At 45.0% G+C, this 17,534-nt stretch overlaps 1 protein-coding gene across 4 annotated transcripts in view; it reads right to left on the bottom strand.

The window, feature by feature from the left end:
• RSPO2 (R-spondin 2) overlaps positions 1–16,911 on the bottom strand; it is a 159,586-nt gene extending 142,675 nt beyond the window's left edge. For 2 of the 4 annotated variants that reach the window (XM_074942977.1, XM_074942978.1), the window contains exons 1-2: positions 16,647–16,911; positions 16,050–16,341 (exon numbers count right to left, since the gene is read on the bottom strand). In XM_074942977.1, coding sequence (XP_074799078.1) covers positions 16,050–16,143 — 94 coding nt within the window. In that variant the 5' untranslated portion in view covers positions 16,144–16,341; positions 16,647–16,911. Of the gene's footprint in view, positions 1–9,777; positions 9,900–14,785; positions 14,831–16,049; positions 16,342–16,646 lie in introns of those variants that run through there. The other 2 variants (XM_074942979.1, XM_074942980.1) reach the window with 2 other exon arrangements.
• Between the last annotated feature and the right edge of the window lie 623 nt (positions 16,912–17,534).

Genomic DNA, 17,534 nt, shown 5'->3' with positions numbered 1-17,534 from the left:
GGGGTTGGAAATTTTTTAAATTCTGAATTTAATGACCAGCTCTTCTGGTAATTTTGGCTTTTTCCATCTTGACTCCAAATGTCATGCTGTTACCACTAAACCACTCAAGATATTTAAGTAAAGCTGTAAACTGTAGTATCAAATTACAAATGTAGTAATCACTCTAGGATATATTTGAACATAAACAAGACTGTTCAGCTAATTAAATTTCTCCTTTAGTTAAACACTAGTATCTAAACCAATCAGAAGTTATCCCATACAATGGAACATCTAAGGGATTATTACATTGTTACTGCTGAGGGTAGCGAGGGATGGAGTGTAGTTTTTAAATACTGTAATTAATATTTAGTTTGCAAAGAAAAAATAACCTTCATTGTACTATGGGTACATCTACACTTGGAGTTGGGGGGTTTGATTCCCAGCTGGAGGAGACATACTCGTGCTAACTCTTGTCAAGCCAGGGCACTAAAAATCAAGTGTAGCTGCCGCAGAGTGTGTGATAAAATGTGCTAGCTGCCCCAGATCTGTGCCTACCGTCTGACAGGCTCATGCTCAGGGCAGCTAGCCCATCCTGCAGCTTGCATGGCCATAGCTACACTCTGTTTTTAGTGCGCTAGCTCAACAAGATCTAGCACAAGTATGACTCCTGCAGCGGAGAATCACACCCCCAGCTCCAAGTGTAGACAGACCCTGTATGGTTAAATGAAGTAGCTAAATGGTTTACCAGAATCTAAAAGCCAGGAAATTTGGCTAGAAATAAGATATAAATAGGAAAGAAAGATATCACCAAATAAATAGCTCCAACAATAAATTGTTTCAATATAAACCTTTAGGAGAAATAAATGATTCCTCCACAGCATTTTAAAATTTGAAATGGTGTGTCCTTTCCTCCTACAGCGTGGGTCATTTCTCTCAGGTTTGGCCACTGATTGCAAGCACATTCTAAAGTGGCAAGTAATTATGTGCTGAAATTGGCAAAATCTAGAGTTGGTTAAAGTTTCCTTAATTTCGATCTTTTTTCACAAAACAATTACACAGGAATTGCCATAATGGACCAGACCTATAGTCCATCTAGTCCAAGGGTTCCCAAACTTAGTTCGCGGCTTGTTCAGGGTAAGCTCCTGTCAGGCCGTAAGACACTTTGTTTACCTGAGCGTCCGCAGGTACAGCCACTCACAGCTCCCAATGGCCGTAGTATGCCGTTCCTGTTCTGCCATAGTTAATTATGAAAACTCTAGATTTTCTTGATAGCTATATACAAATATTTCCCGTTTTTTGACCTGCTCTAGTTAAGTGACACTTGCAACTTGATTTTTCAGAGGGACTGAGCATCTGCAGTTCCCATTCCTCAGCACCTATGGGGAAAAAAATAATCAGGCCTTTACCTTCCTCACAGGGGCGGCTCTACCAATTTTGCTGCCCAAAGCAGTCGCCACCAAATTGCCGCCTCCACAACAGCAGCGGAGCTGCTGCCGAATTGCCGCCGTGCCTGGAAGAGTGGCAGAGCTGCCGCCCAAAAGCCTCCGCAGTGGGCAGAGCGGCGGAGCTGCCACCTAATTGCCGCCACGGGACACGGACTGCCACCCCATTCTGAATGCCGCCCCAAGCACCTGCTTGGAAAGCTGGTGCCTGGAGCCGGCCCTGCTTCCTGAGCCTCAGCTTCCACCTTTGTAATTGATCCTCACCCTCCATCACAAGGGTGCTGGAAAAAGACTTTGAGATCCTCCAGTAGAAGGCACTCTAGAAGTGCAAGGTCTATACTAAGGAGTTGGCATCTTTATAGGGACTACACACTAAACACATGGGCTTGAAGCACTTACAGATAGATTACAGGGGGTGAGGGGGAAGACAACCATTGATATTGCACCATTCTGAATAGCCACTGTACTCTACATTTTCAGTTGGACTCTAAAGTGGAGTTTTAAAGTGTAAAGTGCTAATACAAGTATTTTCTGAGGCAACTCAAAGCTAAACATATGAACTACACGTGTAGTGCTTGATCAGTTAGAGAGCACACACTGAGCTCTAAGTGAGGATAAAAGCCACAGAGTGTAAATGAAAAAATGTTAAGACTTTTCTAATTAGAAAGAGCCAGCTGCAGCTAATAAGGAGGAAGAATGTTAAACTGGGATTTTTTTTTATTTTATTTTTTTTACTTTACTGCAGCTGAGACATTGAGGCCAAGCAAATCACTAGACCCTTTCATTGTTTGATTGCTGGTAGAAAACTGCCCATGGAAAGACTACCAGCAGCTGATCTGGTAGGAACACAAGACCTAAATGGAGGTCTCTCATTCAGGTCAAGCTTTGGCAAGCTCTAATCCTTCTCAGGTGACGTTACTTGTATTCGACCACATCCAGTTGATCTCCTCAAATATTTTCTTTCCTCTCCTCCTTAAGCCTTCCAGAGTGTGTTTAAGTAGCACAGACTGTTATTTTACCCAGTGAGCCTCAGATTACACCAGGACGAACATGCAGTAGTTTCACTTAGTAGCTGCTTGGAAAGCTATTAAGAGAAAACAACGTGAGACCAAGTCTGTTTTAGGATTCAGGTTTAGAAGGGTCACATTACAATCCTTCTCCAAAAGTTGGCGGGGGGGGGACCTACATGTATTTATGCTGCTGCTAACTTTACCATAAGTAAAATAGAAGTTGGAGGCTGCTAGATTTTTTTCCAGGAGTCTGATGGAAATAGAACTGGAAAGAATGAAAATGAGAATTTGGGTTCTCAAGTGAACTCCAACTCTTATTTAAGAGCATTGCCCAGCTTTCAGCCTTTTTGGTTGGATCTCAGCATGTCTGACACTACAAGAGCCCTGCAATACATAATGCACAGAAGCACCATTTAAAAGTTACAAGGAACACAGCATGCCTCATTCTGATCTAACTAACACTGGTATTACTGCTAGTGTAATTCCCCTAAAATCACTCCGGATTTACCCCAGAGGGAGGAAGCTCGGAATCGGGCCCAACGCCTTGGCCATTTCACTCACAGTGTGTCACTGAGTGAATTATGAAGTGTTCAGTGGGGAAAGAAGAAACAGAGGACGGAAAAGCTTATGTAAAAGCTAGGTAGTAAGGTGGGAAGCAGAGCTCCTGGGACATGTGGAAAATCAGGGATAAACTCAACAGCCCAGGTCACTCAGATCAACTCTTCTTTCTACCTTCACTTTCTTTTCATTTTGTTTTTTAATTTTCCTTAAGTTTCTACTTCTGTTTTTTCCAAACTTTGCCTTTTTGGTCCATGTATGAAAAAAGGAGGGGCATATTCCGGGAACTGTGTTGGACCTAAATTCTTGCTGAGGGGAAGTGACAGAATTGGGAGTTCCTGTTCCCTCCCTCCCTCCTCCCAGAGACCAGGAAACATGAGGTTGTCAGTGTTTCCTACAAAGGGGCTAGGAGAATTATGAAGCTGCAGAGAGTTCAGCTTCCCAAACCTTTGTACCCTGGGGATTCCCCAGAGTAAGAAACCCCAGAGGCTCTCCAGGATGCCCCTCTGCCTCTCTCATATTCCCCAAGGGTGAGTGGCTCTAAGAAGACCCAAGTTAGCAATCACCAAGAACAAAACCACTGTCTGAGAGCACTGCAGACAAGACCTATGGTTAATGAAGCACAGATGAATTAGGCACAGATGATATCCATACCTGAGGAGAGGAGAAATATAGCTCCTCTCCTTCCTGCCTCCCCAAAAACAAGCTGAGCCAGATTTCTCTGGAGTAACCACTAGAAAGCCTCTGCAGGGTTAAAAGAAGAGTGTGTGCACACATGGGAGAGCAGGGTGGAAATTATACAGCAGACACAACAATCACTCCCCCTTTTCCACGTCCACTGACAGAAATATAGTCATGCCAGAATTCTGCAGTTTCAAATTGAGGCTTGCACTATAATGACATTTTAAAGCAGAAAGGCAGTGTGATTCAGTGGATATGGCTATGAACTGGGAGTCAGGAGACCTGCGTTCTATTCCCTGGCTCTGCTGCTGATCTACTGCATGATGATGGCCAAGTCACAGCACCTCTTTGTGCCTCTGTTTCCCCTCCCACACTATGGCTGTCTTGTCTATTTACTCTTCAGGGCAGAGCTATCTTTCACTATGTGTCTGCACAGTGCCTAGCGCAATGGGCCTCATAGGCATTACAGTTATACAGAAAATTATAATATTCTTAACTAACATTTGGAATATATTCTATACAGAGTCTCATAACACACAAGTCCCACTCAGATTACAATGAGGTTTTTGCTGCTGTAATATTTGAGTGAAAAAAATAAACTTGCGTCAATTTAAACATTTTCTCTAAACACATTCTAGAAGAACCAAAAGTTACTGTAATAACTTTAATACAAAAAAAACCCCAATCGGTTTCTTAAAAGTTTTAGTCACAGATTTTCCTTTTTACTGAGCCTCTGTTCTGAAGAAGTCTTTGAAATCAGGTGCATCATGGGGAGAGTTCAATAAAGAGTGTATTGAATGAAAAAAAATGGTGGTGACCTCTCGTAATTCTGTAGCATTTCACCATCACAACAAAGAAACCACAACCCACTGTCATCACAGCATCCTTGGAATCACTGCTGTTCACTAGCTAGCAATGTTGCATTGAGAAAAATATCTTGAGCTCACAACACATGTGCAGAACTGAGATCTCCTCAAGACGCAGTAGCTGATCAATTGCCATGACAAAGCACAGGCATTAACTACTTCAGCCTATGGCAGCACCTCAGCATATGGATAAAGCAGAATGTTAAGGTTTATATTAACATGGACCTTGATGAGCAACAACCTTTATACGTGGCAAGGTGATAAGAACACCCCCTTGTGATTTCCTGAATTCTCCCCATTAACTATGAGAAAGCAGGGTCCAAGCCACAATGTTCAGATCCAAACTTTATGAAAGTTCAGGGCCCATATCTGGTCTGAAGGTCTTTCCTATCATTCAGCTGCTTCCATAGCAATAAGTTCATGAGAGAAAGACTAGGCTGCCAAGCTGTCCCAAAAGGGGCTTTGCTGAATGGAAGAGAGACGTTAGCTGCATGACTTCTGCCCTCCTATCTAAAGATGACCATCCACAGGAGTGAAACATAGGGGAGAGTAGCTAGATCATCATGGGAGGGGGTGGGTTTGGGGAAAAGGGCAGCAATTTTAAGATGTACCTTAAAAAAAGTACAAGGGCTTCAGAACATAACATCCAAAGAGAAAGAATAAATAGGCAGAAGTTTTTCTGCAGACTCGCTAGTAGATTCTTTAGGTAAATATGTTAGTGGATTTGTATGAAAGTGTATAATAGCCATTACAGATCTCGTGGTAATACATGGCAGAAACTAGAAGTCGTCATTATACAAGCCTAGACTGAAATGGATCAGAGCTATAGTTGTGATGACATACTCCATCCAGCACATCCACTTGGAGCAATGCTAAGGGCTTGGTAAGTTTGTGCCAGTGTAGCTATAACACCACAAATTCCTATCGTAGACACCATGGACTAGAGCAACATGGGGTTGCACTGGTGTAGCTAACCCCAGTATGTTACCAGGGTACATTTCCCAGTACAGATCTTGTTTCAACTGCTGTAGCTTGTCTACATTGAGGGGTTTACACCAAAGGAGCTGCACTGGTACAAAAGACACCTAGTATACATAGGGTCTAAAAGTTGAAATTGCTATACTGTTTCTTTCTACACTTCTTTAGCAACACTTTTCCTACCATACTCCCTTCTCTTCACATATAACTTGTGCAGTGTATGAGTTTACATTTGTAAGTAGAAAAATTCTTCAGATAATAAAGAAGAAAAATCTGGAAATTTAGCTAAAAAGGGACAGAATCCAGTGGACCAGAGTCCGGTACTGACCACTCCCTAATCCATCCACTCTGGCTTATTTGTAGACAAATATTAATTTCCTGTTTATAGGGGTTTGAATTTCTTAAATAGAATTAAAGACACCTTTAATCCTATAGCAACTATATATGAGGTTTTCTGTTATCTTCATCCATAAGAGTTCATAACTCAGTCAAAAGAATGTTTTCATTTACTCTGAAACATAATTATGAAACTGTATAAGATTGTTGTAAACACTATGTATAATTTGTTGAAGTCATTCAATCACACAATCAGTTTATCTGATAGAAAAGGAAGAGAGTAAGAGTACAGCATAAGCTTTTCTAAAAAAAAAATCAGAAGTTAAAGGGCAAAAGCTTATAGCTGCACTGAGTATTTGGCTGCAATTGATTAAATATTTTGAGAAAGGGGATATTTAATTGATTTAGGTATTGATTTCCAGAGTCTGCAAACTATGAAGGCACCAAAATGATGTTCCAGGAACCTATGTTATTATACTGGATCAGGGGACCTCAAACTTCTTCTATATTGTGGGCCACAACTTAATAGAGGATTGTTTTATGGGCATCTCTCCTCCCTTTGCCATCATATGATCTAGGTATTTAGGATATTAATTGTTTCCTTCTGCTTTCTTTTAGGTAGCCTTCTCTTCCCTCCCCACGCCACCCATTTTATCTTTTTTATTTATGTCCTTTAAGTGGAACCACTCTTGATATAATGAGGAAAATCTGGGAAAGGCAATCACCAACCTTTCCCATTCCATACTCACTAAACAAAATTTGGGACAGTTATTTAGACTTTTAACAAAAGCTTATTTAAGACTAGATAAGATTAAAGCAAAGTTACATGAATCAATTTATTTGTATCACTATAGTATCTGAGCATCATCACAAAGAGAAGCCAGCACTGTGTGACCAGCAAGTGCTCCACTGACCACAGTTTGGTAATTGGAGATCAGAGTCACACGTGCATCTTAGAATTTGAGATGTCCGAGATAGAACTATCCAAGGTCAGGGGGTGGGATTAGCTTCTCACACCCTGGTGATGGCCTTGGAGGCTGTCAGAAATCCCCTTAATCTCTGGAGAAAAAAAATCTGATATGTACCTGAAGCTAAGTCAGATTCTTGTGAAATCCCAAGGGTCCTAAGGCAGTTAGAGGGGTTGTCTCCCTTCCATACTTAGGGCTTAGCTTTCATGCCAGCCTCCAACTAGTAGGTGTGTTGAAATCTGAAGCTTCAGTCTGTCAAAAGAACCCACCCACCCACTCATCACAGAGCCTCCTGGCTGCTACAAAGATGCAGAGGAGGGCTGGCACTACTTTACACTTCAACCAACCTTATTTTTCATCCTAATACATATCTCCAGAGCCTGACACTGTTGCTGTCAGCTTTTCCAAGCAGCAGCAGTGAGAAACCAGCCTGATTCATCTCAGTTTCACGGCTCCTCAGATTCTGAATATCAGTATTGAAAACTGATGAGACTGGTCACATCTCATTCTGGGGTAGCTTGGCAAGTCTCGAAGCATCAGGGTGAGCTGGAACAGTCAAGTCTGCACAGTTAGAGAAACAGCACTTCATCAGTTCATCCTTGATTCGTGTTTGCAATGTTTTCTTTGCAACCTCCAGGGCTGAAAGCTTAATAGATATGAAAGCAGATTCTGACAAAATTGCCATTAAAGCTTCACACTCACTCCCTAAAATGGATTGGTCAAGCTCCAAGCATAGCCTTCTCCTATGTCACCAACCTTCCCACCCTCTACACCAATTTGTGAAGATGATTTAGGCTTTAAGTTTATATAACTTGAGCCACAGAATTTTGATTTCACCTTACTCTATTCTTTCATATATATATGACTCATATATAAATTCTGTGACTCAAGTTTTATAAAGACACAAAGTTAAAGCTGATGCAGACTCGTGATCCCAATCAGCTAATCAGTTACTACACACTAGATCATGGGTTGATCATGGGTTAAATGACTGCTTCTTGGAGCAGCTAGTTCTGAAACCCACAAAAGGAGAGGCAATTCTTGATTTAGTCCTAAGCTGAGCACAGGATCTGGTCCAAGAGGGAATGGGTGACGGGATAGATCACTTGATGATTACCTGTTCTGTTCATTCCCTCTGGGGCACCTGGCATTGGCCACTGTCGGAAGCGAGGATACTGGGATAGATGGACCTTTGGTCTCACCCAGTATGGCCATTCTTATGTGCTTGTGTTCTTATCGGTTCTCAATCAGGGAGAATCACAACCAAGTTTCAGGGGGTTGTGACCAGCCTCCCTATTTAATAGCTATATGGAAGTGGGGGGGCACAATGTCCTAAAACTTTTTTCCTGCTATAACATAGGGTCACAGTATGGAAAAGTTTGAGAACCACTTCACTAGATCTGTGCAAAAGCAACCTGTGCTGCTTGATTAAGAAAAACTACTATGCCTGCTTTTTTCAAGGAAACACCTCAATTCCAGAAAATGTAGCTAGAGTTCTCTTGTAATCAATGTTATAAAAAAACAGATCCCTGATCTTCTGATTTTTCTCTACTGCAACTAAGGGCATGTCTACACTACAAAGTTAAATCGACTTAATGTAAGTTGACATCCTGCCCCACAGTAATGAAGTCGGTGGTGCATGTCAACACCACACTCATTGTGTCAGTGGAGTGTATCCTCACTAGCAGCACTTGCATTGATGCATAGAGCACTGCACCATGGGTAGCTATTCCACAGTGCAACTAGCCGCGGGGAACAGGGGGGTTTTGGGAAGGGCTTGCAATGCCACGTGGGACCAAAACATTGTCACGGGGGGAATAGGAACATGGCTTTGGCCTCCCAAGATGCAGTTTTCTCCCTCCCTACCTACCCTGATATCAATGGCAAACAACCCATACTTTTCTCATGCCTTTTTTCGAAAGCCCGGCTTAACTATGCATACAACATAGCCTGAGAAGCATGGACCCGCTCAGCTGTGCACTCTTGTTGTGAGCATTACAGACAACTCGCTGTACAACGTTGCTATTTAAAAAACACTCCCCTTATTACACTCAAGTGCAAACCAGAACATAATCAGAATCCCTAGCTATTCAACAAACTGGTTTGCTTTTCCAGTCATGGTGAGCATGGCTCAGAAGCTTGGGCTGCAACTTGTGGAAAACCCACATCGGGAGAACAGGTGAGCAGATGGACAATAACCCCTAGCATGGATGTTGCTCTGAGACCTGGGACCAGCATTAAGCCTTCCAAATTGTGGTCTTCATCTGAGGTGGCTCCAGGGGAGGGATGGTTTGCAGCCATGAGAGAACACAGGAAGCCCACCCCCCTTCCCTTAACGTTGATGGTAATAGTCGCCCTGGACTTGCAGAATCTGAGGTCAGTGCTGACCCCTGCCAACCAAACCATTAGCATGTTAGGGAAAGTGTGGCTGAGGGACCCAGAAGTCACCATACATGGTGGATCACATTCTCTATTGTTTCCAGTACGAGCCCTTGTAATGAAAACTTCCACCATCTCCCCTAGGTGACCCTGTGTGATATCAGTTTTCTGAGGGTAACAGAGGTGGCAAGGGAGCAGATGCTGTAAGCGTCTGGATACAGACTTGGTCCTCATGCTGCTATGCTGTGTACCACAATGATGCCAGCAAAGTTAATATTGGAGTGGCATGGGAAAGTGTTCCACTGTAGTGGAAGAAATAAGGCAGCCCTCCCCAGAAACCATCTGCAAAGGATGACAGAGTACCTCCATGAAAGTTTCCTAGAGATCTCCATGGAGGATTCCCGGGCCATCCCTGTGCACAGTCTTTTACCCGGGGGAGGGGGGGGGCGGGGAGCACCCCCTGCCTAGCTGGAGCAGCCACTGGGAAGCAGATGCCCACTGCAGCTCACTTTTTCTTCAGATTAAACATAAAATATAAAACCATATAAGCCCTACAGTTTGATTGGAATTGCATACTCACCAGAAGTGCCTTCCTTGGCATCATGCTCAGCCACAATGCTTTCCCGCAACTGTCTGGGCTCCAGGGTTAAAAATAGCTCTGGGAGAAAATGGATCCACCTCTCGCCTGTCTCCCTTTCTCCTCCTCCTCTTCCTCACCCAGAACGTCCTCCTCATTGTTGCCTGAGGTGGCCCAGAACTCAGACACCTGGGAGAAATCCACACTGCGTTTGGGGGTAGTGGTGGGGTCACCACCGAGAATCACATGAAGCTCATTGTAGAAGCAGCATGTCTGTGGTGCAGAATCAGAATGACTGTTCGCCTCCCTTGTCTTCTGGTACACCTGTCAAGTTCTTTGATTTTCATGCAGCACGGCTGTGTGTCCCTGGTGTAGCCCTTCTTCCCCATGCACAATCTTTTCATTGATGTCTACATTTCTTCAGTTGGATCGGAGCTGTGCCTGCACAGACTCTTCTCCCCACAGACCTATAAGATCCCACCTCCTGTGTACTCCAGGCTGCAGCACATTTCGGGCATTGGGTCGCCATGATTAGCTGGGTTGGCAAGTTCTCCATGCTGATCAAAGAGGAAATGGGAATTCAAAAGTCCCCGGGATTTTAACAGGGAGGGGCTGTTTCCTGTGTACATGGCTGCTGTGCAGCAGAGTTGAAAACGATCTCCAGAGCGATCACAGTGGAGCATTGTGGGATACCTTCTAGAGGCCAATTCACTCGACTTACACAACATTGTGTCTACACTGCCTCTCTGGCGACCCATCAACATTGAATTAAGCACTACGCCTCTCGTGGAGGTGGAGTAATTAAGTCAACTTTACAGGCAAGTTAGGTCAGCAGAAAGAGACCGGGTAGTGTAGATGCATACATTATTATGTCAACATAAGGTGGCGTACATTGACCTAAGTTTGTAGTATAGACCAGGCCTAAGAATCTCACTTACCCAGCCAAGTCTGGATGTAGCCTCAGACCTAGGTATGTTTTGTACTCAGAAGTCAAAGATAGAAGGTGACTTGTTTTTCATAATTTTAAGGCCAGAAGGGCCATTATGATCATCTAACCAGACATCCTGCATAACACAGCACATAGATTTCACCCAGCTCAACAATTTGTAGCTGAACAAGAGCATCTCTTTTAGAAAGACATCCAATGTTGGTTTAAAGACTCAAAGTGAGGAAGAATCTTCCACATCCCAGTGGTTACCTTCACTGTTAAAATGTTAACCTTGTTTTCAATTTGAACTTTGTTGACTTTAATTTCTAGCCACTGTTTTCTAGTTTTATTATGCTTTTGCTTGCTAGATTAAAAAGCCCTCTAGAATCAGATATCTTTTCCTTATATTGGTGATTATAGCCACATTGCCTCAACCTTCTCTTTGATAAGCTAAATATATTGAGCTCCTTCTCAACGTATATTTTCCAGACAACAACTTATTCTTGTAGCTTTTATTTTAGCCCTCTTTAATTTTTCCATAACTCTTTTTAGAGTGTAGACATGAGAACTGTATGCAACATTCCAGTAGTGGTCTCACCAATCCTGTAAGGATAGTCATAGAATCATAGTACTAGAAGGGACCTTGGGAGGTCTTCTAGTCCAGTCTCCTGCACTCATGGCAGGGCTATGTATTATCTAGGCCATCCATGACAGGTGTTTTGTCTAACCTGCTCTTAAAAATGTCCAGTTAGGAAGTTTTTACTAATGTCCAACTTAAACCTCTCCTGCTGCCATTTAAAGAAAAAAGTTCAAGTACAGAATTTTTCCCATTTTGCATCAGGATGAAACCATGATCTTTCCAGGTTTTTCATGATTCAGAGGAGGGACTTGAACCTCAGTCTCCCACATCCTAATTGAGTGCCATAGCCACTGGGCTCTTGGCTGTTATAGGTAGCATCAGCTCCCTATTACTGTTCAGTATTTGCCTATTAATACATCCAAGTACCATATTAGACTTTTTGTCACAGCATCACATTATAGCTTGGTTATCTATAATGACCACTAAGTCCTTTTCAGAGTCACTGCTTTCCAGAACCCAATCCCTCATCCTGTAAGTAAGGATACTGTTCCTAGATGTTTTAAGATAATTTTGGTTTGAAGCTTTTGATCTCTCACATGTCCCTGATGCTGGATATTCACTCAAATGCATAATGCAATAAACTGCTTGACCCAAAGAGGTATTACCAAGACACTGGCTGCAATTGGTAAGGCGCACAAGGCAAGCTTGGTGACCACTGAGGGAGCTAGGAATAGGGACCTGAAGACAAGCCAAGGCATTATAAGACCAGTGTAAAAGCAAGCACTTAGGTAAGTAAGTATCCAAGAGAATTGCAAAATTCAATTATGCCTTCCAGATCAAGAAAAGGAAAGAAGATACTTTGGTATACACGATTAGTCTACTGGTGTTCCACCTATATTACTTTAAAATAGGTTTTAAAACAGTTTCTGCAGGAAGAGTAAACAATCTTCCTAGTAAATCCTAGCTTTGAGACACCCTTGGACAAAGACTTCCCACTCCGAAAATAAGAGTATTGATATGAATTAACTGTAGCAAATAATATTTTAGTGCCGCAGCAGAAAACTATTAAGTGTAGAGTAATGACAGTGTAAGTTATGTATGTTTATTTATAAACTTTTTTTCCTATTGCACTAATAGAAATCTCTTGATTTTGAGGAATTTAAAGAATACATTTCTGATGTGACCTGTTTATTTTATATTGTTTAATTGACTAACAACATGAAATCAATGCCTGTTAGGAATCAAAATGTAAACCTCAAATTTTTCATCCACTTTTATTGTATTATGTTACATAATTTGTTCTGGGATGGGAAACGGGGAGAAGGAGGAAGGAAAACATATGATCAGCCTTCTCCAGGATTTACTATTCTCTCCTGGAATATGCTAGCTATAAATCCTATTTCCCATGCACAGAAATGCAGAACCACAGGTCATTGTCCAGATTTTTAAAATGCTTTTTTTAAAAATCAGTTAATATGGTAGATTTGCTTGACATTCCAAACTGGATGCAATTGATTCCTACTGCACAGGAGAAATGATCTATGCCAAGAATTTTATTTCATTAGGAAAACTATATTATGGAGCATCTGAGATCACATAATATACATAATAGAATGCCAGAAAAGTTCTAACTGCCAGTACCCCACAGTGAATGCCTGATTATTTACAGATGAGAAATGGAAAAATTGTGAAATTACAGGAATTTTGAATCCTGAACTCAGACATTACTTCAGTCTGTATGTTGCATGGTAAATGTCAATTATAATTTCAAATATATTCACAGATCTTGCCTTCAGCTCTTATCATCAGCCACTTTTATTTCTTTAAAGTTTATCAACTGAAAATATATTGCATTCTCTTTGGTCAAAAATGAAAGCCTTAGGTGATAGCACAAAACAGATCCAGTAAGTCAACTGTCAATACCAATGTTATTTTGCGAGTAATCAAATGTCCATCAAGAAACTAATTTAAATCAATCTCCTTTGTGAAAGCCAGTTATCCAGCAAGTACAACAATTGGTCTAAGATCAATCAGTGAACATGAGATCAATTAAAACCAGCTTAAGTTTTTGTAGGGGGACAATTCATGCAACTCAAGTTAGATCTCTATTCATTTCTATACTCCCACAATGCAATACTTAAGCTGTGCTGTAAAGCAGAAATACTGCTATCACTCTCCACTGTCTAGCCAGCACTCTAAGTAGTTCCACATTTAATTAAAGACACAGTATATCCTTTGTTAGCACAGATAGTCAGTCTGGTCACTTTAAAGGACTGCTGCAGTTTTAGCCACGCCATACAAAAATTTAATTCTGCAAACCATCTGTTGGGAAAACATCAGAACTAAATCATTTTACAATGTAATTTTGACCCACTCAGAAGTCTACATGTGCCTGAAAGTATAAGCCTCTTCTGCTTTGCAGTTTTATTTGGACTTATATTTGCTAAGTACTGGAGACGTTAACAGGTTTACCAATAACCTTTTGATTACAATGTCTTATGAAATGTGAGTAGTAGCTGAATTACCAGATTTTCTGTTGTTCTTAACTATGGGGTGGGGGCAAAGAGTGGGGAAAGGGAAAACCAATATAACTACTTAAATTTAGATACCTATAGTTCTAGATGAGGGCAAGACTCAGAAAAAACAACTGAATTTGGAGCGAAGATGCAGTAACACTTTTGTCCACATGGGTGCTGTAATGACATATTCCACAACACCAATAACTAATCTCTAGCAATTCCAATTTTTGAAAACTTCCAATATTTGGAAGCAAAACAAATTAGGACTTTGTGATAATTCTCTAAAATGCATTCCTCATACAAAATCATCTCTCTGTGTGTCCGTAATGTGTACTTCAAGAAACTCACTATTTAAAAAGCAAGGGTCCCTCTTAAAACTCCTTAAATTGATTTATAAAAACAAATGTGTGCCAAAATCAGTTATCAATCTCCTTACATATAAAAAAAGAAAAGGAGTACTAACAAATTTATTTGAGCATAAGCTTTCATGAGCTTTCATAAGCTTTCATGAGCTACAGCTCACTTCATTGGATGTATCCGAAATGAAAGTTTATGCTCAAATAAATTTGTTAGTCTCTAAGATGCCACAAGTCCTCCTTTTCTTTTTGCGGATACAGACTAACAGGCTGCTACTCTGAAACCTTACATTATAAAGTGCCCAAAACATTCCTTGGGACAATATAATGAGGAAACAAGACTCTAAACTAGATTTAATGACTCCCAACCTAAACAAATATGTACTTAACAAAATCCTATTTTAGTCCCTGAAATACATTTAGATCTCTTTTTTTTTTCAGCTAAAAAAATCCCTTTCCTAGATATAAACCAGTCATCCGTAACAGTATAGTGTAAAAAACTTTGACTGGTTTAAAACCAATTTACAGGGTAAATGACAAAGTAGTTTACTTCCAGTGGTAAATACAAGCTCATTAGTAGTTGTAGATATATGCAAGGTAATAACTTCTGAAGGGTAGAATAATTTACCATGTGCAACTAATCACCATAGGCATAAGACCAGATCCCGTCTGTAAAAGGAGCTCAGGCGTACTCGGGACTGAGAAGTGCTGCATCCGCTTGGCAAAGGGCTGAAGTGAGAACAGTTTAACAGAGCAGTGAGAGGCGGGCAGAAGCGCTGCCCCCAGGAGAGCCAGAGGCAGGAATATTTCTCCATAAAGCCCGTTATAAACAGATCACCTCCCAGGCTGGGCAGGGGAAGAGTCGGGACCTATTGATCTAGAATCAGCAGCGCTATCAAGACTATCTCCTGGGACAAAGGGGAGTCTCTGGGGCTGCGGGAGACGTTGCATGAAATTACGACGCGGACAATCAACAACCTGGTTCTTTCAGGTCCCAAGGGGAGAGGGCTCGCTCGCTCGCACACAGGCGGTTACCCACTGGCTATCGCTGGGTCATTCAGCAGCGGGGAGTGAGCGCTGGAATAGGACTGTGCAGGTGAATCTAGATCACATGGCCATCAATGGACCTGCGGCTTCTAGATTCACTGCTGCTCTGTTCACCAGACCATCTAATGTCCTGTCCCTGGATCCAGTCCCGTTGGTGCTGGGATGGGCAGTCGCATCGCACACGCAACGCGCCCCTTTCACTGACGGGCTCCCGGTACCCAATCCACCCTACTCTAAATAGACCCCCCCCCCCCAGCAAACCGGGCGTCGCAGCTTACAGCGCCGATCCCCCGTTTCAGCACGATGTGTCCCCCCCAGCAGAGAGCCACGTTCATCGCCCGGTCCCACGGCTCTCGCTGACAAACGCAGGTCGGCTGGGATTTTCAACTCCCCACGTGCAAACGGGGATTTCCTCCGTTTGGGACCAACCAGCCCACGGGGTTTCTCTGCGAGTTAGCGCAGCTCCGAGGGGACTGGGGGGCGTGGGACTCAAGGCAGGGCAGCTGAGGCGGTGCCTTCTGTTGATGGGGTTTTAATCCACCTGCCTGGCAGCCGGGAGGGCGAGCTCAGTGGGGAGGGCGAGAGCGACTGCACCTCCCGGGCCAGCTCGGGGAGCGGGCAGGAGGCACTTGTTGCTCCCCAATAAGTCACTTTTAGGCTAAGGCTGCTCAGCGCCGCCAGCGCACACTCCCGCCTCCCCGGGAGCTGGCCGGTCCCCGGCCGCGCGTGCCGGACAGGCGCTCCCCCCCCCCAGCGCACGGACCCGGACCCAGCTAGGCAGGGGGGGCGGCAGCCGCCGGCGGGCCGCGCAGCCCCGGGGCAACGGTGGGTGCCACGCTACTGACCTCTTTTGCTGCGTCTCCAGCGGCTGGCTTGGCCGTGGCTGTAATCCATGCAGTTCAGGACGAGCAAGGCAAAGGAGAAGAGGCGAAACCGCATCCTGGGCGGCGAGGGTGGGCAGCTTCTCTCAGAGGGGGCAAATCAGTCGGCTGGCGGGGCTGGGGCAGGCGCCGGGGGGAGCGGCGGTGCCAGGCTGAGCGGCGGTAGGGTCCGCTCCGGCTGCGGAGTCACCACCCGCCTGCCGCGCCCCTGGCCAGGCGCTGCGAGCTGGCAGCAGCTCCCAGCATCTCCTTTGATCTGCAGACAAGGCGCAGAGAGGGGTGGTTATGTGTGTGTGTGAGGGGGGACGGGGACGGGGGGTTAGTCCCACCCTCCCTGCCTGCCCCGAGGCCACGGGGATGGCAACACGGAGCGGCGCGGGGACGACCCGCCACGAGCCCCAGCTCTGCCCCAGGTGGCTGCCCTCAGGGAGCGCCAGGCAGGCTCGGCCGGGGCTCGCTGTGCCAAGGCAACGCCGGGCTCTTTTGTCTGCCCCCCACCGGGGGACTGGCGGGTCAGGAGCCCGGCGCCCCTCGGGGCAGGCTCTGGCGCACGGTCCGTACCTTCAGCGCCGAGCAAGCCGCGGAGCAGCCCCTCCAGCCGCACCGGCCGCGGGTCAAGGAAGCGGCGCCCCTGGGCTCCCCGGGACTCCGCCAGCAACACGTGGGCAGGCGAAGTTTGGGAGCCGCTCCGCTGAGGGGCGCGGGGGCTCCGCGGGGCGGCCGGAGCGGCTGCCTGGCCGGGAGGTGAAGCGGCGGCTTTTGCAACGTGCCCCTCGCCAGCCCCCCGCCTCTGCTGGGGAGCAACCAGGGGCGCTGCCGCCCCACGAGTCCGGCTGCGCCTCGCCTCCCGGCCCTTTTATCCCCGCGCTCCGGCTGTGACGTGGGGGCTGTCCGGCGGGGCAGACTCGCCCTCGCCCTCCGCAGCCGGGGCGCGCCAGAGGGATGCGCTGGGGGCCGGAGGCTGCAGTAAGTAGGTGGTGCTGTGGTCCACAGCATCTCGGAGCGGCCCCCGCGCCCCTTCCGCCAGGTCCTAGCGCCGCGGGGCTTGTGGTGCCTCAGGGTCCTAAAGCCCTATGCAGGGCTGCCTCCCTCCCTCCCCGAGGCTTGAACGGCAAAGTCCTCAGCTTAGAGCAGCGGGGTCCAATAGAAATTCGCTGCTAGCCACACTGGTGGTTTTGAATTTTTCTTATTAGCCACATTATAAAAAAAGCCACATTATAAAAAAAGCCACTCGCATTAGCCACAATTCAGTAGCCTATTAGCCACATGTGGCTAGTGGCGAACATATTGGACACCGCTGGCCTAGAGGCTCTCTTCCTCCGCAAGGCCCTAATGCAAGATCCACCTCTCCTCTCCCGCTCCTCTCCAAAGCCTGGTAGCTCCCCCAGGAGCCTGCTGGTTGGGGTTGTGGGCAGATGTTGGCCACACTGTAACTGCCTCTCACATTTC

This window comes from Natator depressus, chromosome 2 (assembly GCF_965152275.1).
Source record: "Natator depressus isolate rNatDep1 chromosome 2, rNatDep2.hap1, whole genome shotgun sequence".
In the NCBI taxonomy this organism is placed as follows: domain Eukaryota; kingdom Metazoa; phylum Chordata; order Testudines; family Cheloniidae; genus Natator; species Natator depressus.
This window is presented reverse-complemented; position numbering and strand designations above follow the sequence as displayed.